At 45.3% G+C, this 22,682-nt stretch overlaps 1 protein-coding gene across 1 annotated transcript; it reads right to left on the reverse strand.

The window, feature by feature from the left end:
- Positions 1 to 11,086: 11,086 nt before the first annotated feature.
- Positions 11,087 to 21,900, reverse strand: DPPA4 (developmental pluripotency associated 4). The gene is given in 7 exon segments (XM_038003295.2): positions 11,087 to 11,612; positions 12,478 to 12,676; positions 14,063 to 14,351; positions 16,254 to 16,304; positions 16,391 to 16,551; positions 18,390 to 18,513; positions 21,700 to 21,900. Coding segments are annotated over 7 exon segments (885 nt in total). The 5' UTR covers positions 21,724 to 21,900; the 3' UTR covers positions 11,087 to 11,575.
- Between the last annotated feature and the right edge of the window lie 782 nt (positions 21,901 to 22,682).

Consider the following 22,682-nt stretch of genomic DNA (forward strand, 5'->3'; position numbering starts at 1 on the left):
TTCTCTGTCCCTGGGAAAATGATTTGGTCCGTTAATCTCAGGACCCAGGGTGACCATGGTCCCTTTAAGTTAGTAGTATAATACATTCGAAATATAGTCTGGACCTGGCGTGGTGGCTTACGCCTGTCATCCTTTGGGAGGCCTTTGGGAGGCCGAGGAAGGAGGATCACTTGAGTCCAGAAGTTCGAGACCAGCCTGGGCAATATAGTGAGACTTCGTCTCTATGAAAAAAAAAAAAAAAGTAAATAATTTTTAAAAAGAAAAAAAGTGTAGCCTGAAAAGGCTCAGCTTTAGTTTATTGAGGAACTGATTGGAAAAATAAATTGAGGCCCCACCCCACCACTGGAGACATCCTGAATCAGATCCTGGAGGGTGTGGCTGAGGAGCTGAGGAATCTGTGCTTCCACAAGCCCTCCAGGTAATTTTTTCTTTTTTTATTTTTTAGACAGGCTCTGTAGCCCAGGCTGGAGTGCGGTGGCGCGATCATAGCTCACTGCAGCCTCGACCTCCTGGACTCAAGCGATCTTCCCACCTCAGCCCATGGCGTCCCACCCCTGCCCCTCCCCCCACACTCCAGTAGTTGGAATTACAGGCCCGCGCCACCACGCCCCGCCAATATTTAAATGTTTTGTAGAGAGGAGACCTGGGGCGGAAGGGGATTGCGGGGACAGAGAGGATGTGGGTAGGGGGCCTCACTGCGTTGCCGAGGCTAGTCTTGAATTCCTGCCTGAGTTCCCAGACTCGAGTGTTCCTCCCTCCGCAGCCTTCGGAGTGGGTGGGACTACAGGCCTGCACCACCACGCCCAGCCCTCTGGATGATTCTTAAACTCCTGAAGTCTGGAAGGGTTAGCTAGATCAGGATATAAACAAAGGGCTTTGGAGACAGGCAGTCAACGGCAGATAATGATTGGAATTCCGGCTCCTCCCTTCCAGGATGGAACCTGAATGCAGCCCTCTAAGATGCAGCCAGAAAAGCATTCCGCCTACCCGGTTGGGTGTGGCCCCTGTTGCTTTTAATGGGCAATTTAGAGGAAAGCTGACCTAAATGGCCTGAGTTGATCCTAATGCCTTAGGTTTCGAGTGGAAAGACCATTTCATTACCATGTTTTCTTTTCTTCATTGCATTTTTTGCAATATAATCATTTTAGGCCGGGATTGGCTCACGCCTGTAATCCCAGCACTTTGGGAGGCCGAGGCAGACGGAACATCTGAGGTCAGGAGTTCAAGACCAGCCTGGCTAACTTGGCGAAACCCCGTCTCTACTAAAAATACAAAAATTCGCCGGGCATGGTGGTGCATGTCTGTAATTCTAGCTACCCCAGAGTCTGAGGCACGAGAATCGCTTGAACCCAGGAGGTGAAGGTTGCAGTGAGCCAGGATCAAGCCACTGCACTCCAGCCTGGGCGACAGAGAGAGACTGTCACAAAAACGAAAACAAAAGTCATCTATCTTATTTGTTTTCCTGGGTTTTTTTGCCCGCTTTTTGAGAATGTTTTAGTATGGGAAAGTTCAAACATGTACAAAAGTAGACAATAATAATTTACTTACAGCCAGTCTGGTTTCATCTAAATTGCCGTCCATTCCTTCTCCAGGGGTTATTTTGAAACAAATAACAGATCGCATATGATTTCATTCATAAATTCAGGGAAAAGGCCAGTGCCGTGGCTCACACCTGTAATCTCAGCACGTCAGGAGGCCGAGGTGGCAGGAACACTTGAGGCCGAGGTGGCAGGAACACTTGGCAGTATGAGACCAGCCTGGGCAACATAGTGAGATCTCATTGTTACCAAAAAAAAAAAAAAAAAATGAAAATAAAAATAAAATAACCGGGCATGTGGATATGGTGGGACATGACTGTGGTCCTAGCTACTCAGGGGGCTGAGGTCAGGGGGCTGAGGTCCCATCAGCCCAGGAGCCTGAGGCTGCAGTGAGGCTGTCTCAATAAATAAATAAATAAATCCGGGGGGGGGGGGGAATACTTTGTTCCTATTATAACTACGATATCCTTTTTACATCTAAACATAATTTTTAAAATCGTTATTTAATATTATCAAAGTATTCAAATATATGTTATGTTCAAATATCCAGCAGTATTCAAAACTCCAATTATCTGGCCGGGCACTATGGCTCACACCTGTAATCCCAGCACTTTGGGAGGCCAAGGCGGGTGGATCACCTGAGGTCAGGAGTTTGAGACCAGCCGGCCAACATGGAGAAACCCCGTCTGTACTGAAAATACAAAAATTAGCGACGCATGGTGGCACGCGCCTGTAGTTCCAGCTACTGGTGGGGGCTGAGGCACGAGAATTGCTTGAATCCAGATGGTGGATCTCCAAAAAAAAACTCCATTTATCTTATATGTTTTTCTCTTCCCTCATTTTCTTTTTTGAGCAATCTGTTTGAATCAACGTCCAATCAAGGTCTGTGATAAATTGAAATATGCCTTAAATTTTTATTTATAAGTTATCTACATCTGTTTTTATTTATTTATTCATTTTATGGAGACAGGGTCTCATTATGTTACACAGGCTGGGCTTGAACTCCTGGGCTCAAGCAATCCTCCTGCCTCAGCCTCCTGAGTAGCTGGGATTACAGGCACATGCCATCACATGCAGCTTCCACTTCTTACTTCTTACAATTTGTTGTTGTTGTTGTTGTTACTGTTGAAATAATTGTGTGAATTTCCTATAGTTTCCTATTTGAATTTTGCCAGTTTTACTTGTTTTACCCTTTAGTCTGTTCTAGTTTCTGTTGCCCAGGCTGGAGTACAGTGGTGCGACCACAGCTCACTACAGCCTTTACCTGCTGGGCTCAAGAGATCCTCCCACCTCAGCCTCCTGAGTAGCCATGGCTACAGGCATGTGCCACCGCGCCTGTCTAAATTTACTTTTTTGTAGAGACGGGGTCGCACTGTGTTGCCCAAGCTGGTGTCTCCTGGGCTCAAGCAGTCTCCCCCGTAGGTCTCCCAAAGTGTAAGGATTACAGGTGTGAGCCACCACACCCAGCCTGCTATTTTAAGTTTTTAAGAAAAATGTTATTTCTGTCCCTCTTCACTCATCTGACGCCTCATTCTTTAAGCTTAAATGCATTTCTTATTTTTCATTTTATTTTTTATTTTATTTTTTGAGACGGAGTCTCACTGTGTTGCTCAGGCTGGAGTGCAATGGTGTGATCTTGGCTCACCACAATCTCCGCCTCCCGCGTTCAAGCGATTCTCCAGCCTCAGCTTCCTGAGTAGCTGGGATTACAGGCGCCTGTCAGCACGCCCAACTAATTTTTGTATTTTAAGTAGAGATGGGGTTTCACCATGCTGGCTAGGCTGGTCTCGAACTCCCGACCTCAGGTGATCTGCCTGCCTCGGCCTCCCAAAGTGCTGGGATTACAGGTGTGAGCCACCACACCCAGCCAATGCTAGGGTTATTAATATTACCTGAACCTCCACATTTCCACCCCTTCTCACCCAACTCCATTGTATAGCAGATGTCTGTTTCTGTGCTGCTGCTAAAGGATTTGGTGTAAATACTTTTCACAGACAGATGTGACTATTTCTACCAGACTGTGGCAATCTGAAGTTCTCAGACACATCCTTATTCCCATGGGGCTCAGTAGTGTCCAGTTCATAGAAGGCTCTTAATTAGGTCCCCAAAATAACTTTAAAACAGATAGCACCAATTTTAGTTTAGGAATTAGTGTATGTGTACTTCAAAGCTAAAAAGTAGCCACTAACAGGACGCCAAACTATTAAAAACAACCTTCAAAAAAATCTTTTCTGAATACTTTTTTTCTGTTATTTATTCCAATGATAGACAATAGTTCTGAAATAAAAATGCGTTACTTTTTTCAAATATATATTTTATTTTCTATATTGTAAGGTAAATATAAATGCATTGTATTTCTTATTTAGATAAGTGCTTTCAAAATCTTTTTTTTTTGTTGTTTTTTTTTTTTTTTTTTGAGACGGAGTCTTGCTCAGTCGCCCAGGCTGGAGTGCGGTGGCACAATCTCGGCTCACTGCAAGCTCCGCCTCCCGGGTTCACGCCATTCTCCTCCCTCAGCCTCCCGAGTAGCTGGGACTACAGGCACCCGCCACTACGCCCGGCTAATTTTTTTTGTATTTTTAGTAGAGACGGGGTTTCACCGGGTTAGCCAGGATGGTCTCGATCTCCTGACCTCGTGATCCGCCCGTCTCGGCCTCCCAAAGTGCTGGGATTACAGGCGTGAGCCACCGCGCCTGGCCTCAAAATCGTTTTTATTTTTTAAATTTAATCTTATCTTTTTTCAAAATCACTTTTATTTATTTGTTTATTTTGAGACAGGATCTCACTCTGTTGCTCAGGCTGGGGTACAATGGTATGATCAGGGCTCACTGCAGCCTCTCACTCCCGGCCTCAAGTGATCCTCTTGCCTCAGCCTCCCCAAGAGCTGGGAAAACAGGCTTATGCCAACACACCCAGCTAACACTTTTATTCTTTTAAATCAGAGAAATATGTTCTACAAAAATAGATGTTTGTGGAACACCAATATATAATAGATAAAAGTGGAGCAATTCTGGTTTGAGGTTTTTTGGGTTTTTTTTGATGCGGAGTTTCATTCTTCTTGCCTAGGCTGGAATGCAATGGTGTGATCTTGACTCACCGCAACCTCCATCTCCCAGGTTCAAGCGATTCTCCTGCCTCAGCCTCCTTAGTAGCTGGGATTACAGGCATGCACCACTACGACTGGCTAATTTTGCATTTTTAGTAGAGACAGGATTTCTCCATGTTGGTCAGGCTAGTCTTGAACTCTTGACCTCAGGTGATCTACCTGCCTCGGCCTCCCAAAGTGCTGGGATTATAGGCATAAGTCACCGCGCCCGGCCGCATCTCATATATTTCAGTGAAAATACAGTATGGCACAGTCAGTTTGGAAAACAGTTTGGCAGTGTCTTGTCAAGCTAAATGTACACTTAATATATGGTCCAGCAATCTACTTCCTTGAGTATTTAGCCCAAATGAGTGAAACTTCAATATTCAAACGAAAAATTACATAGAGAGGTTTATAGAAGACTTATTTGTAATCATCAAAACCTAAAAATAACCAAATATCCTTCAAGTGGTGAATGGTTCACAAACTGTGGTACTCCCACAAAATGGAATAGCACTATTCATTAATGAAAAGGAGCAAACTAATGATACATGCAAAAACATGTATCAGTCTCAAATATATTACGTTAAATTAAATAACTCAGACTCATTACATTTTTACAACATCCCAGAAAAGCCAAATAGTTAAAGTGAAAAATAGATCAGTGGGGCCGGGCGTGGTGGCTAAAGCCTGTAATCCCAGCACCTCAGGCCGAGGTGGATGGATCACGAGGTCAGGAGTTCAAGACCAGCCTGGCCAAGAGGGTGGCACCCCACCTCTACTAAAAATACAAAAAGTAGCTGGGCGTGGTGGCTCAGGCCTGTAATCCCAACACTTTGGGAGGCTGAGGCCGGTGGATCACAAGGTCAGGAGTTCGAGACCAGCCTGGCCAACATAGTGAAACCCCGTCTCTACTAAAAATACAAAAATTAGCTGGGGCTATTGGTGTGCACCTCTAGTCCCAACAACTCAGGAGGCTGAGTCAGGAGACTCGCTTGATCCTGGGAGGCGGAGGTTGTGGTGAGCCAAGATCATGCCATTGCACTCCAGCTCAGGCAACAGAGCAAGACTCCGTCTCAAGAAAAAAAAAAAAAAAGCTGGGCCCAGTGGTGCATGCCTGTAATCCCAGCTACTCAGGAGGCTGAGACAGGAGAATGGCTTGAACCTGGGAGGCTGAGGTTGCGATGAGCCAAGACCTTGCCACTGCACTGCAGCCAGGGCAATAGAGTGAGACTCCATTTCAAAACAAAAAAGGCCAGGTTCGGTGGCTCATGCCTGTGATCCCAGCACTTTGGGAGGCCAAAGTGGACGGATTATGAGGTCAGGAGATCGAGACCATCCTGGCTAACACAGTGAAACCCCATCTGTACTAAAATTACAAAAAATTAGCTGCGTGTGGTGGCAGGTGCCTGTCATCACAGCTACTTGGGAGGCTGAGGAAGGAGAATCATTACAGGCATGAGCTACCACACCCGGCCTGAAACAGGAGTTTGAAGGAAGAGCAGAATGTAGAAAGTTCTTAACCTTTGCATTCTAGTTAGAACTGCATGAGTTCTGGAATGGTGAGGAATTCTTGTCCAGTCTGTGTACCTCTTTAGAACCTCCTTGGTGTTATAAATCCCCTGATGTATTGTGGTCCTCCTCCTTGTTGTCTACCAAGGAGATAAACAAGACTTCTCTCAATCTCTAGCTCTGACATGTACAGAAATATTAGGGGTACAGTTGTGTGACACAAACTATTTCCTCTTTAATTTCCAAACTAACAATTTTTTCTCCTTTGAGATAAAATTTAGAGTGAAATGCACAGATCTTGAGTGTACACTGTAATGAGCTTTAAAAAATGAGTAGCCAGGCTGGGTGCGGTGGCTCACGCCTATAATCCTAGCACTTTGGGAGGCTGAGGTGGGTGGATCACCTGAGGTCGACAGTTCGAGACCAGCCTGACCAACATGGAGAAACTGTCTCTACTAAAACTACAAAAAATTAGCAGGGGGTGGTGGCACATACCTGTAATCTCAGTTACTCAGGAGGCTGAGGCGGGAGAATCACTTGAACCCGGAAGGCAGAGGTTGTGGTGAGCCAAGATCGCACCATTGCACTCCAGCCTGGGCAACAGGAGTGAAACTCTATCTCAAAAATAAAATAAAATAAAATAAAATAAAATAAAATAAAATAGTAAAGTAAAATAAAATAAATAAAATAAAATAAAATAAAAATGATTAGCCAATTCCCCCAATCAATATAGAAAATATTTCTAGGCCGGGCGCGGTGGCTCAAGCCTGTAATCCCAGCACTTTGGGAGGCCGAGACGGGTGGATCACGAGGTCAGGAGATCGAGACCATCCTGGCTAACCTGGTGAAACCCCGTCTCTACTAAAAAAATACAAAAAACTAGCCGGGCGAGATGGCGGGCGCCTGTGGTCCCAGCTACTTGGGAGGCTGAGGCAGGAGAATGGCGTGAACCCGGGAGGCGGAGCTTGCAGTGAGCTGAGATCCGGCCACTGCACTCCAGCCTGGGCCACAGAGCGAGACTCCGTCTCAAAAAAAAAAAAAAAGAAAATATTTCTATAACTAGAAAAATTCCTTTGGGGCTCTTCCAGTCAATTCCCATTACTTCCACCCTTTAGAAAACCTGTTTTACTTTTTATCACCAAAATTAGCAATTCTTATACTCTTCTGCAGGACTTGTGATGACATATTGCTGAACCACACCCTGTATCATTCAGTAGGTCTGAGATGAAGTAACAGGCATTTCAAAGTTCCAGACTAATATGGATGCTCCTGGTTTGGGAACTAAATGAGAATCACTCACATTTTATGGAAAACTTAACCTTTTTTTCTTTTTTGAGGTGGAGCTTCGCTATTTTTGCCCAGGCTGGAGTGCAATGGTGGGATCTTTGCTAACTGCAACCTCCACCTCCTGGGTTCAAGCGAGTCTCCTGCCTCAGCCTCCCAAGTAGCTGGGATTACAGGTGTGTGCCACCACGCCCGGCTAGTTTGTATTTTTGGTAGAGACAGAGTTTCACCATGTTGGCTAGGCTGGTCTCAAACTCCGGATCTCAGGTGATCCGAGCCCCTGGGCCTCTCAAATTACTGGGATTACAGGTGTGTGCCACCGCACCTGGCCCTTTTTGTGTGTGTGTGGAACGGAGTCTCACTATATTGCCCAGGCTGGAGTGCAGAGGCACAATCTTGGCTCACTGCAACCTTCGCCTCCCAGGTTCAAGCGATTCTCCTGCCTCAGCCTCCTAAGTAGCTGGGATTATAGGCATGTGCTACCACGCCCAGCTAATGTTTTTTGGTTTTTGTTTTTGAGGTGGAGTTTTGCTTTTGTTGCCCAGGATGAAGTGTAATGGCGTGATCTTGGCTCACCACAACCTCTGCCTCCTGAGTAGCTGGAATTACAGGCATGTGCCACCACACCCAGCTAATTTTTGTGTTTTTAGTAGAGACAGGGTTTCTCAATGTTGGTCAGGCTGGCCTTGAACTCCCAACCTCAGGTGGTCTGCCCCCCTTGGCCTCCCAAAATACTGGGATTACAGGCCTGAGCCACTGTGCCTGGCCTAATTTTGTATTTTTAATAGAGACAGGGTTTCACCATGTTGCTCAGGCTAGTCTCGAACTCTTCCTGACCTCAGGTGATCCACCCGCCTGGCCTTTCAAAGTGCTGGGATTACAGGCGTGAGCCACCACACCCGGCCAATTTTAACTTTATTTGAATACAGAGATTGTCCTCTTGTTACTTTTCTTTCCAGACTTTTTTTTTTTTTGAGGCAGGGTCTGCTCTGCTGCCCAGGCTGGAAGGGCAGTGGTGCAATCACAGCTCACTGCAGCCTCGACCTCCAGCTCAAGCAATCCTGCCATTTTGGCCAGCCCAGTAGCTGAGACTACTGGCCACAGGCCACCACAGCTGGCTAATTTTTGTATTTTGGTGAAAGGGTTTCAACATGTTGCCCAGGCTGGTCTCGAACTCCTGGGCTCAAGTCATCTGCCAGCCTCAGTCTCCCAAGTGTTGGGATTACAGGTATGAGCCACTGCCCCTGGCGTCTGTGGCCCTTCACAAATGGCTATGTCTAAGTGTCATTCAAAGCAAGGTAGACTCAATTAGCCTGAGACAACAGGTGTAATCTGGACTAATTGTTTCCTCATGATTAGATATACATTATCTTTTTGGCAATGATATTGTGTACTTCCCATTGTTTATCAGAAAAGACATTTTAGTTTGTAACATTCCTGGTGGTGCTAAGTTGGAATCCTTGGTTAAGGTGGCTGTAGCTAAACTCCAATTTTTGTGTCCATAAACCCCATCGTGCCAAAATGTAGAAATTTTATTTCCATCAGCAATGTGGTCAGAGGCCCTGACCAACATTTACCCTTGGAAGCTGCCATGTCCCTTTGGTGCCAAGAGAAATTTGGAAGGCTGGCTCCAGGTTTCCCACACCAGTTACAGCATGGGCACAGACCTATTTGTACAAATGTTACCTTAACATCCAGATGGGAAATTGGGAATACAAACCTCTTCTCTCAGCTCCCCCACAAAACAGCAAGATGTCATGCCTCTGCCAGGGAACTCATCTGAGACACAGGGAGTTTATAGCTCCAGCTGTCTTCCTCTTAGTATTCTGGGAGTATAGCCGGCAGACAGGGAGTAGGGGACTGAATGTGGTGATAGGAACTTTGGGGGAGGCCTGTGAAAATTAGGGTGATTTGGCGAGTTATGTAACTTTAAGGTTTTATCTTGCCGGGGCAAGAAGGATGAGTAAATAAACTGTCTTACTGGTAGACTCCAATTATTAATTTATTTTGTATAGAGAGAAATTTAAGTTTATTGAAATGTGTTAGAAACAGGGAGGTATCTACCAGCAGAATAATAAAGCAAAGGAAATTTCCAAATTAATAGAAAGGAAGGAAACGGAATAGAAACTTGACCCATCCAAAGAAAGTAGGATAGAAGTTTAAAAAGGAAACAAAATTAAAACGAACAATACACACAGTATAAGAAAAAAATGTCTATTATTTATTACACCGAACAATTCTGACCACCAACAACCAATGGGGTCCAGGAGAGAAGAACATCTTGCTTCTCAACAAACTTTCCTCCCTTGCTTTAGCATTTTTGAGGATTCTTTCCCAAACCTATTACATCTGTATTATGATGGTTACAAATTTTCCAACTCTGCCACTCCTTCCAGTGCATTATTTTTAGTATCTTCATTAAAGGTGCAAAATAAAATAAAAATAATAAAAATTCCGTACTTGTAATAACAAAACAATGATGGAAACTGTCATTAAATCAGGACAAGTGAAAAACAGATCTGTTCCCAGACTCACAGGACTATAAATTTAGGAAGTACACAAAAAAATTAAAAATTAATTACACCCAATAGGATACATTAAATATGTACAGTTTTTGTATGTCAATCATACCTAAGTAGTTTTAAAAACAAATGATCCGACCCATACCGGCAACTAATAAAGAACAAACAAATGAGTCATACAAAAGAAAAATCACAGCCGGGCGCGGTGGCTCACGCCTGTAATCCCAGCACTTTGGGAGGCCGAGGCGGGCGGATCACAAGGTCAGGAGATCGAGACCATGGTGAAACCCCGTCTCTACTAAAAAAAATAGAAAAAATTAGCCGGGCGCAGTGGCGGGCGCCTGTAGTCCCAGCTACTCGGGAGGCTGAGGCAGGAGAACGGCGTGAACCCGGGAGGCGGAGCTTGCAGTGAGCCGAGATTGCGCCACTGCACTCCAGCCTGGGCGACAGAGAGAGACTCCGTCTCAAAAAAAAAAAAAGAAAAATCACACATTTTGGTTTACTCCTACTTTTAAGAACACTAACAATAAAATTTGCATGCAACGAATACGGTTCCCTAAATACAACAGATGAATTATTTTATATACACATCTTATTTTTATTTATGGAGAATCGGTTAATAAACACATTTAAAGTTCAACATATTATGTATTTATGAGTGGAAAGTAACCTTAAACATTTTAAACACCAGAAATATACAAAACAATTATAAGTGAAATATACAAAGTCCCTTGTGTTTTGATCCTGGAGTCAAACCACAGAAATCTCAGGTTAAGAGAACTTTGAAAAATATTGTTTTGAATATTAAAAATCATGTGTTTGAGGGAGGGAGAGAATTAACAGCCTTTCTTTGCCTTAAAATACTTTACGTTTTATGAAATTGCAATTGGAATGAAGCAGCTCCTAAAGCAGTCAGTGTTCAGAGGAAGAGAAAATTGAGCATAAGAGCCAACTACCGTTTTACTCAACTCCTTCACAACGCTCAGCTGAAGAATTCTCACTTAAAAGACCTGTTGAAGGTCAGGCACAGTGGCTCATGCCCATAATCCCAGCATTTTGGGAGGCCGAGGCGGGTGGATCACTTGAGTCCGGGAGTTTGAGACTAGCCTGGCCAACATGGGGAAACCCCATCTCTACTTAAAAAAAAAAAAAAAAAAAAGCTGGGTGTGGTGGCTGGTGCCTGTAATCCCAACTACTCGGGAGGCGGAGGCAGGAGAATCACTTGAACTCAGGAGGCAGAGATTGCACTGAACTGAGATTGCACAAGTGTACTCCGGCCTGGGCAACAGAGTGAGACACTGTCTCAAAAGACAAAACAAAACAAAAAAGAGCTGCTGCTGAAGTCATGTCTATTTTAGAAAAGTAGTACGAATGAGTTTTTCTACATATTAGCTACAATTTATGGTAATTTGCGAAATGTTTTTCCATTTTTAAATCTGAGAGTCTCTATCTCCACTCACAAAGCAACAGGCACTGCTAGGGCTCTTAGGCTAACATCTGCCACCCCACCAGTCTGCACGGTCCATAAACAGGTGTGCAGAGGACCAGAGTTCACCTGTCAGCAGCCCCGCGGAATCCGACTCTCCAGACTTTCTGCCATTAATTACCATAGATGTGGCCTTTTTCCTGATATTCTATTCCCACTGGAGGCTTTTTATTAAGACCTTGTTCCTATAAAGCAAATAAAATGTTTGTTTTCAAAAAGATAAGAATCAAGAAGTATCAAAAATAGCCAAGAAACCCACTGCTGGAATGCTGTTGAAATTGCCCTTACAACTTTAGGATCATAAGTAACAAGCCTATGATGCTGTCATTCGAGAATGAAGATCATCAGCCAAGTTATCATGCCTCTGAAATATGTTCCCCGACTTGTGCGAACCATGGACAAGAGACCTTGGAGGGGCTCTTTGCATCACTTTCCCAAAAACCCAAGTATGTCATTACAGGACTACCCAAAGTGACCTCCTCACTTCTATTCAACTTGCTTGGCATAGAGAGATTATCAAAATACAGCAAAAAGCAGGCTATCCCAAAGGAAAAGCCAATCACACATTCACACACTTCCTCCTGTGGGAGATGGTCTTGCTATGTTTCCCTGGCTGAGAGAAATTACCGATCCCTCCTTTCCATCTAGTCAATTCTTCCCTTAACTTAAGGAATCTCTTCTTTGATATTCACCATGTTATTCCAGGTGTTTGTATGTGCACCATCCCTGTTTAGACTGTAGGCTACTTAAAGGAAGAGCTTTTTTACTAGTCATTATTTCTGTGTAGGGCATACACTTTGAATATAGTAATTATATAATGTTTGTTGCTCCCAGAATTCTGTGTCTCCAGGTAGAAGCGTTAAACCCTGACACAGAAATGCTTTCTGTCTCCTGGGGATAAACTTAACTGAGTAATGATTTTCTTGAAACTCTTTACTGACAATTTGAGCTTGAAATACATGGCTATATAAGATTAATGTGTATCTTGACTTTCTGCAATTGAAAATCCAGCACCCACTTTTAGTTTATAGAAAAGCATCAGGTAATTACCTGTGAACACATTTGGGGCACAACATATTGTCTTCAAGATGCGGGGGTGGAAAATTGGAGGCAGGAAGCAAGAAGAGTGCACTCACTCTCCCTTCTTGCTTTTCTGGAACCCAGGCTTGACCAGCATGAAACTGCAGGTGAACCCAACCACCTGTGTCTGCAGGGAGGCTTCTCCCATGGACCACACACCACCTGACACCTGGCGAAGGAGAGAGACAGGCACCCACACACCAGGATGACATACTGATGTAAGGCTGCATTATGGCCCATCACCCTTGATTGACCAACTCCAAGATGTGAACCCTGAAATCCTAACTTAACCTCTTCTCTATTCTGTTCTCCTTTAGAAAAGCATACAAGACAGTTCCTGTTAAAACTTAAAAATCTAGGCAGGGCGCGGTGGCTCATGCCTGTCATCCCAGCACTTTGGGAGGCCGAGGCGGGCGGATCATGAGCTCAGGATATCGAGACCATCCTGGCTAACACGGTGAAACCCCGTCTCTACTAAAAATACAAATTAGCTGGGCGTGGTGGCGGGTGCCCGTAGTCCCAGCTACTTGGGAGAATGAGGCAGGAGAGTGGCGTCAACCTGGGAGGCGGAGCTCGAAGTGAGCCATGATCACGCCACTGTACTATAGCCTGGGCAACAGAGCAAGACTCCGTCTCAAATAAATAAATAAATAAATAAATAAATCTAGTTGGAATAGTTGTAGGTGGGCAGATGGTAGAAAGACTAACCCAGAGTGTCTGGAAACGGCTTCATGAAACAAGCTCAGGGACCCCAGCTCTGAACACACATTGGATTGTGCTAAACAGTTTATTGTCTTCTTTTCTTGTATTTTCTGTAATTCTTACAACATATAAGGTAGGTATTGCCCATTTTACAATGAAAACACTGGGAAATAGTTTAAATAACTTATTAATGCCATTCTGGGGCTCAGCTGCAGGCAATTAATTTTAGATCTTACTTTTAATTTAAATTGCTTAAAGGGGAAAGAAAGAAAACCAAACTGCCATCCTCTTCTGATGCCATCAATCATTTAAAGCAGTGGTTCTCAAACTGTGGTCCCCAGACCAGCATCCTTACTGCTGCCTGGAAAACTGAGAAATGCAAACTCTCGCTGGGTGCAGTGGCTCACACCTGTAATCCCAGCATTCTGGGAGGCCGAGGCAGGCGGATCATCTGAGGTCGGGAGCTTGAGACCAGCCTGACCAACATGGAGAAAACCCGTCTCTACTAAAAATACAAAATTAGCCGGGCATGGTTGCGCCTGCCTGTAATCCCAGCTACTCAGGAAGGCTGAAGCAGGCGAATTGCTGGAACCCAGGAGGTGAGCCAAGAGCGCACCACTGCACACTAGCCTGGGCAACAAGAATGAAACTCTGTCTCAAAAAAAAAAAAGAAAGAAAGAAATGCAAATGCTCAGGTCCTGTCCTAGACCTGAATTAGAAACTCTGTGGGCAGGGTCCAGGAATCGCCGGCCCTCAAAGGCATTTTGATATACCCTAAAAGGTTATCAGGCATTAATCTCTACTAAGCTTATTTCCCCACTGGACCAGAATAAGCTCTTCGTGTTGGGCTTACCACAGGCCTCTTGTGGAGATTCCACTGCCTCTGGCGTCCTCGCCCTGGCCGAAATTCTCGCCCAGGAGGCCAGCAAAGCCTCCGGGGCAGAAGTTGTCACCACAACTGTATTAACTCCCTCAAGGAGAGCAGTGGAATTTTCCAGGGCAGGCGGCCCCTCCGCAGGGGGAAGGGCCACTTCAGGAGGGTGTGTCTCAGAACTTTGCAGGGACGTTTCCCCTTTTTCCACCTTTAATTTTTTTTGCAATGATTTCCGGATTTTGGCCTCTTTTGCTGTGCTAGGAAAATCCTACAAAAAGGGTTAAATAATAAAGATAAAAATAAAGATTAAAATTCTAACAAAAATGGCCTCAGAGTTAAGGAGCTCTTGATCAAATGCAAAGTTTCACTTAGACAGGAGGTCTAGGTTCAAGAGATCCATTGTACAACTTGGTAACTATACATAGTTAATAACAATGTACTGTCTTCTTGAAAATTGCTCAGTTGGCTGCACATGGCTCAGGTCTGTAATCCCAGCACTTTGGGAGGCCAAGGTTGGTGAAACACTTGAGGTCAGGAGTTCGAGACCAGCCTGGCCAACGTGGTGAAACCAAGTCTCTACTAAAAATACAAAAATTATCCAGGCGTGGTGGCTCAAGCCTGCAATGCCAGCTACTCAGGGGGCTGAGACTGGGGAATCACTTGAACCAGGGAGGCGGAGGTTGCAGTGAGCCTGCACTCCAGCCTAGGTGACAGAGGGAGACTCTGTCTTTAAAAAAAAAAGAAAGAAAGAAAGAAAATTGCTGGCCGGGCACAGTGGCTCACGCCTGTAATCCCAGCACTTTGGGAGACCAAGGCGAGCGGATCACGAGGTCAGGAGTTCTAGACCAGCCTGGCCAACATGGTGAAACCCTGTCTCTACTAAAAATACAAACATCAGCCAGGCGTGGTGGCAGGTGACTGTAATCCCAGCTACTCTGGAGGCTGAGGCAGGAGAATCGCTTGAACCCAGGAGGTGGAGGTTGCAGTGAGCTGAGATTGCGCACTGCACTCCAGCCTGAGCAACAAGAGCGAAACTTCGTCTTAAAAAAAAAGAGAAAGAAAGAAAACCTGGGCACGGTGGGGCTCACGCCTGTAATCCCAGCACTTTGGGACGCTGAGGTGGGCAGATCACCTGAGGTCGGGAGTTCGAGACCAGCCTGGCCAACGTGGAGAAATGCCGTCTCTACTAAAAATCCAAATTAGCCAGGTGTGGTGGCGCATACCTGTAATCTCAGCTACTCGGGAGGCTCAGCCAGGAGAATCATCTGAACCCGGGAGACAGTGGATGCGTGGAGCAAAATTCTGTCTCAATAATTATAATAATAATAATAATGTAGTATGTAAAGTGATGTATGTATTAATTAGCTTGAGTTGGCCATTCCACAATGTATACATATTTCAAAGTCATGTGCTGTACATGATAAAAATATACAATTTTTGACAATTAAAAAAATTTAAGTGCTACCTCTTTTTATTTTTGAGACAGCGTTTCACTCTTGTGCCCAGGCTGGAATGCATGCAATGGTGCATCTTGGCTCACGGCAACCTCTGCCTCCTGGTTTCAAGCAATTCTCCTGCCTCAGCCTCCTGAATAGCTGGGATTACACGCATGCACCACCACACCTGGCTAATTTTTGTATTTTTAGTAGAGACAGTATTTCACCATGTTGGCCAGGCTGGGCTGCCTCATTTTTATTATTCTTTGCAGACTTGGTGAGAAGTAGGGATGGAAGGCCAGGCACGGTGGCTCACACCTGTAATCCCAGCACTTAGGGAGGCCAAGGTGGGCAGACCACGAGGTCAGGAGTTGAAGACCAGCCTGACCAAAACAGTGAATCACCACCTCTACTAAAAATACAAAAAATTAGCTGGGCGTGGTGGTGGGCGCTTGTAATCTCAGCTACTTAGGAGGCTGAGGCAGGAGATTTGCTTGAATCCGGGAGGTGTAAGTTGCAGCGAGCTGAGATGGTGCCACAGCACTCCAGTCTGGGTGACAGTGCAAGACTCCATCTCAAAAAAAAAAAAGGAAAGTAGGCATGGGAAATACTGTTCTTTCTTAGAACTAGGGGTGGAGGGACAAGCGGAGGCTAAGACAGTTCCTTTACTCACTTTTGAGGCTACAATAGGTAATTAGGATAAGCACTGAAACGTACATCCTTCAAAAAGTTACCTTTTGATTTGGGTAGGCAAAGGCACACAGGCGCTTATATGCATCCAATTTCTAAGACAACAGAAAACTGAGTTAGTAAGGCAAGTAAGGTTCCTACCCTTCCTCCCAGCAGTACCGTCCCCAGCCTAGGCCCTCACCTGGCCTTTGGAGCTCAGCTTCAACTGTTGGCACCAGGCCCGCAGAATGTCCCGGTGAATCAGATTAACAGGTGGCAGTTTAGAGGGTAATGGAGGGATTGGTATCTTCTTCTGAGGTCTGGGGTTGTCACTGTACTCTGCCTTCTTCTTAGGACAGGGCACTGAAGGAGAATGGAATCAAATTAGTAGTAATTAACTTTGTGTATCTTTTCAGAATTTCAAAAGTAAAATCACTTTTTTTTTTTTTTGGAGAGAGAGAGTCTTGCTTTGTCGCCCAGCTGGAGTGCAGTGGCGCGATCTTGGCTCCCTGTAACCTCCGCCTCCTGGGTTCAAGCAATTCTCCTGCCTCAGCCTCCTGAGTAGCTGGGATTACAGATACCCACCACCACGCCCGGCTAATTTTTTTTCTATTTTTAGTGGAGGTGAAGTTTCACCATGTTGGCCAAGCTGGTCTCGAACTCCTGAACTTGTGATCTGCTCACCTAGGCCTCTCAAAGTGCTCGGATTACAGACCTAAGCCACTGCGCCCGGCCTAAAATCAGTTTTAGTTATTAATAGTTCAATCCCTCTCAAACCTAGGATTTACCACTTCTAAATCCCAGTTTTATTCCTAAATCTCCCCACTACTCAGGTACACATGCTCCTTTGCGAACCCCTTATAATCCACAGAACCCAGGTGGTGGCACCGGAGATGGCACTTCCATCCCAGGGGAATTACTGCTTAGACTTGAGATCATACTCAGTGGTGTCCTCTATCCACAGAGCAAACTCAACACCTGACAATGCTACACAGGCAACCACTAATATCCCTACTTCTGCCAGCCCACCCTAGTCAGGGCAGCACTCTGGTTTCATAGCAGGTATGCTTCCTTAGCTGTGCTGTGTTTCTGTTCATCCGGCTTCTGCATCTCACATACCTTGTCTTCATTCAGTAAAGATATTTGGCCAGGCGCAGTGGCTCATACTGTAATCCCAGCGCTCTGGGAGGCCGAGGTGGGGGGATAACCTGAGGTCAGGAGTTTGAGACCAGCATGGCCAACATGGTGAAATGCCGTCTCTACTAAAAAAAAAAAAAAATTTCGCTGGGCATGATGGCACATGCCTGTAATCCCAGTTACTTGGGAGGCTGAAGCTGGATAACTGTTTGAACCCAGGAGGCAGAGGTTTTAGTGGGCCAGGATCATGCCAAAAAAATGTCTAAGGCTGGGTCTGGTGGCTCACACCTGTAATCCCAGCACTTTTTAGGAGGCCAAGGCAGATGGGTCACTTGAGGCCAAGAGTTCACAACCAGCCCGGCCAATATGGTAAAATTCCGTGTCTACTAAAAATACAAAAATCAGCCAGGCATGGTGGCACACGCCTGCAATCCTAGCTAACTTGGGAGGCTAAGACAGGACAATCGCTTGAACCAGGGAGGCACAGGTTGCAGGGAACTGAGATGGTGCCCCCACACTCCAGCCTGGATGACAGAGCAACACCCTGTCTTGGTGTCTCAAAAAAAAAGACACAGCCTGTAATGACACTTACAGTTAGTAGGGTTTACTGTGTACATATTACTTCTTAGGCATAGTGTAAGTACTTCACTTAATTATTCTATGTAAATTTTAACACTCCATTCCCACACCCGAATAAAGGTAGATATTGTTCAAACTTATTTTTAGAATAGGAAGTCCGGTTTCAAGAATGGGTCTTCAAATTTACAGCTGTCTGTTCCCAAATCATTGCACATTGAAATTCTTAACTCCAAGTAGCAAGTGAAGGAAAAAATGATCAACAGAACCAAATATGCTGTGGAAGTCTGAAGACAGGAAGGGATCGGTTAGGGCAATGGTGACCAAAAGATGCTTCAGGAAGGTGCAGTTTAAGCTAGACTCCCATGAACTGTAGGATTTGCACAATATATGACGGAAATTTCTTCCCTGGCTTTTCTTCTTCAGAAAAATCCCTCTGGCTTCTAAGACCTGAGAAAGTGGGATGTGAGGATTTGAAGACCTCTTACCTTTCTTGCCTTTGACAGACTTTTTTTCTTTGGTTCCCTTTGCTGATGTTCCTGGCAAAGCAATCATGTTTGGTTGATTAGAAGCCTGCTGATCCTCTTCCCTCGACTTCTCTGTGGAGGTCTACTGGGAACAGAGGAGCTGGTCAGTCATTCCTCCAGTGTCCAAACCACACATACACTACCTGCCTCAAGATAACTCACTTCTAAGGCACCAAGGCAGTCACTGGACTCCACTGGCAGTGTGGATTCTCCTCTGGGTATCATCTTAATACACACTGTCATGCAGGCCAGGCGTGGTGGCTCACACCTGTAATCCAAGTGCTTTAGGAGGACAAGGCAAGAGGATCGCTTGAGTCCAGTAGTTGGATACCAGCCTGAGCAACAAGTGAAACCTTGCCTCTACAAAAAGGAAACAAGATTAGCTGAGCATGGTGGTAAGTGCCTGTAGCCCGAGCTACTCAAGAGACTGAGATAGGAGAATCACTTGAGCCAGGGAGGTAGGTAGAGGCTGCACCGCTGCACTCCAACCTGGGTGGCAGAATGAGACTGTCTCAAAAAAAAAAAAAAAAAAAAAAAAAAAAAAAGAAAGGCCCTTAACTCACCTACTGTATTCCATCATCTCTTACCTGAAGAATTTTTTTCCCCCAATCCTTCATTCTTGACCCCTTCCAAATAAATTATTTCCTAACACTGTTGGCAGTGACACATCCTTTCAGTGGTTTATTGCTCTCAGCATAAAAATAATTATCTTTAACATTACCTACCAGACTCTTACCTCCTATTTCACACTGCTCTCCCTACCCAAGCTCCAGCCACGTAATTCCTTTCCTTTCCAAAGTTGTTACACATTCCTCAACCCCAACCTCCACCCTACTTCTATTTACACTTTAAAATCTTAGACCTTAAAAATCTTCCTCTTTTAAGTGTTATTTAACCTGGGAACCCCTTCTAGTCCTTCCAGACAAATCTACTACATACTGTCTCATTTCTACTACTTGTTAATTGCAATTAAATTTGTTTGTGTGATTTGATTAATGATTGACACTCCTCTTGACTATAAGCTCCATGAGGATAGCATTTCTTTCCTTTTCATCATAGGCACTCAATAAATATTGGTTAATTGAATCAAAGAAAGCAAAGTGGGAGTGGAGAAAAGTTGTTTAATCCAGAGACAGTAACATATATTGATCCCTGTCTCATACCAGGCATTCGCTTGATATGTTCCTTATTTTCATTCTTTTTAAAAAAATATTTATTTATTAGCCGGGCGCGGTGGCTCAAGCTTGTAATCCCAGCACTTTGGGAGGGAGGTCAGGAGATCGAGACCATCCTGGCTAACACGGTGAAACCCCGTCTCTACTAAAAAAAATACAAAAAAACTAGCCGGGCGAGGTGGCGGGCGCCTGTAGTCCCAGCTACTCGGGAGGCTGAGGCAGGAGAATGGCGTGAACCCGGGAGGCGGAGCTTGCAGTGAGCTGAGATCCGGCCACTGCACTCCAGCCTGGGCGACAGAGCGAGACTCCGTCTCAAAAAAAATAAAAATTATTTATTAAAGAAAAGGGCTTGCTCTGTCGCCCAGGCTGGAATGCAGTGACAGGACGGTAACTCACTCCAATCTCTACCTCCTCAAGTGATCCTTTGCCTCAGTCTCCTGAGTAGCTGGGACTACAGGTACCACCACGCCTGGCTAATGTTTCGTAGAGATGAGGTGTTGGGATTAAAGGCGTGAGCCACCGCGCCCAAGGGCTCCCTATATTCTTTTTATTTGAGAGGAGTCTCGCTCTGTCGTCCAGGCTGGAGCGCAGTGGCACAATCTCAGCTCACTGCAACCCCACCTCCCGGGTTCAAGCAATTCTCTGCCTCAGCCTCCCAACTAGCTGGAATTACTGGCGCCCGCCATGACGCCTAGCTGGTTTTCGTGGTTTCACCATGCTGACCAGGCTGGTCTCAAACTCCTGGCCTCAAGTGATCCGCCCACCTCGGCCTCCCAAAGTGCTGGGATTACAGGCATGTGCCACTGTGCCTGGTCTTGGCCTTCCTTATTTTCATTCATTTAATTCTCATAGCAATCTGGCAACAATTTACTTCTCAGACACAGAAGCTGAGGATCAGAGGTAACATAAAGACACACAGATTAAGAGTACGTTAGATATAAATTAAAATTTAAATATCAAGGCTGGGCTCCGTGGCTCACGCCTGTAATCCCAGCACTTTGGGAGGCCGAGGTGGGCTAATGGAGGTCAGGAGTTCGAGACCAGCCTGGTCAACATATCGAAACTCAATCACTACCAAAAATACCAAAACTACCTGGGCGTGGTGGTGCGCGCCTGCAGTCCCAGCTAATCCGGTGGCTGAGTCAGGAGAATCGCTTGAACCCGGGTGGCAGAGGCTGCAGTGAGCCGAGATCGGCTACTGCACTCCAGCCTGGGCGACAGAGTGAAACTCGATTCATTAAAAAAAATAATAATCTCAATTACTTCTTCCTACCACCCTTTTCTCCTGTTACCATTTCCCTCTAGCCCCGATATTCGGTTAATTCTTTCTGACAGGACAAAGCACCTCTTCAAAACAAAACCCGGCGGGCAGCAGCGGCGCGCGCCTGTAGTCCCAGCAGCACTTTGGAAGGCCGAGGTGGGAGGATCGCTTGAGCCTGGGAGGTCGAGGTTGCAGTGAGCAGTGATGGTGCCACTGCACTCCTGTCCGGGAGACAAAGTGAGAGACTCTGTTCCAAAACTAACCTGAAAGCCTGATTTTTTAACTTTTTCTTCTGAGATGGAGTTTCGCTCTTGTTGCCCAAGCTGGGGGTGCAATGGCGCGACCTCGGCTCACCGCAACCTCCGCCTCCCGGGTTCAAGCGATTCTCCTGCTTCAGCCTCCCGAGTAGCTGGGATTACAGGTGTGCGCCACCACACCCAGCTAATTTTGTATTTTTAGTAGAGACGGGGTTTCTCCATGGTGGTCAGGCTGGTCTCGAACTCCCGAGCTCAGGTGATCCGCCCGCCTCGGCCGCCCAAAGTGCTGGGATTACAGGAGTGAGCCACCGCGCCTGGCCTCTTTTTTTCCCCCTATCTTTTGACACCTTCAACCTCCTCAACTAACCCTAGAAAACCTCATTTCTTGTCTCCTCTCTCCAATATACCAGGCTGCAATCATGTTCTTGGGCTTTACTCTTAAAAAAAAAAAAAAAAAAGTCAAGAGGAGAAAATTCGAAGGCGCATTCTTTTCTCCTCAATAGAAAAACCAAGAGTGCCCAGGGAAGACAGAAACACGAAGACAAAGACAGAAAACAAATCCACTAAACTGTACTGACCTCCTTGCCTTTTGCCTTCTCCATACTTGTAGAAGCGGAGCCTCGCAAATGCTTCCAAAATGGCCCCAGCCCTAAGATTGCAGTTTGCAAAGTCTCCTCCCACTTCCTGCCGCCAGAAGACCCTTTTTCTCCCCTCCTCACCTCTTATTTTCTTCTCCCCCTCTGTTCCCTCCCCCACAATTTGTAAATGCTAAAATTGCATTCTTTCTTATTCATGGGGTGACCTTTGTCTGGGTTGAATTACTAATACTATTCCTGGCCCTTTTCTGTGCACTTTAAATGTAATTATCCAAAGTATGGTTCTGGAGACTGTGGGAGATTCAGGACTCCTTCAGAAAGATTCTACCGGGAGAAAAAAAAAAGTCTCTACCGGCCAGAGAATTGAGCAGGATGTGTGAAGGGATTTAATAATGGGACTTGTGTAAACAGTAGACTTCAGGGACCAGACTGGCGGCTTGAAGAAAGCTATTTTCTTGTACCAAATACATTCCATTTCCTAAGTTACTCACTCAACTAAAACTCCAGGTTTCTCTGTACTAATACCGAGCATCATTTCATCTGCCAACGAACTAATAATAGTAGCTCTTAAAGTCTATGGAATATTTGTTATTTATTTATTTTGTAGAGGGCAAGTTGGGTGTGGGTGGGGATCTCGCTATTTTGACCAGGCTGATCTCGAACTCCTGCCCTCAAGTGATTCTCCAGCCTTGTCCTCCCAAAGTGTTGGGATTACAGGCGTGAGCCACCACTCCCAGCCCAAGTATTTTTTTATATCTCAAATTGAGGGTTTAAAACTCAGTCATTATTGTTCCCCATTTTATATATGACTAAAGTTTGGTATAAAATTTTATTGGTAACTTTTCCAATAGCACAGTAAGTGAACCCCTAACCTACTGACTCCCAAAGAAGTTCAAGTTTTTCTCCTTAAAATAATTTGAGGCCGGGCGCGGTGGCTCAAGCCTGTAATCCCAGCACTTTGGGAG

The sequence above is a fragment of the Chlorocebus sabaeus genome, chromosome 22 (genome assembly GCF_047675955.1).
Source record: "Chlorocebus sabaeus isolate Y175 chromosome 22, mChlSab1.0.hap1, whole genome shotgun sequence".
NCBI classification, from domain to species: Eukaryota; Metazoa; Chordata; class Mammalia; order Primates; family Cercopithecidae; genus Chlorocebus; species Chlorocebus sabaeus.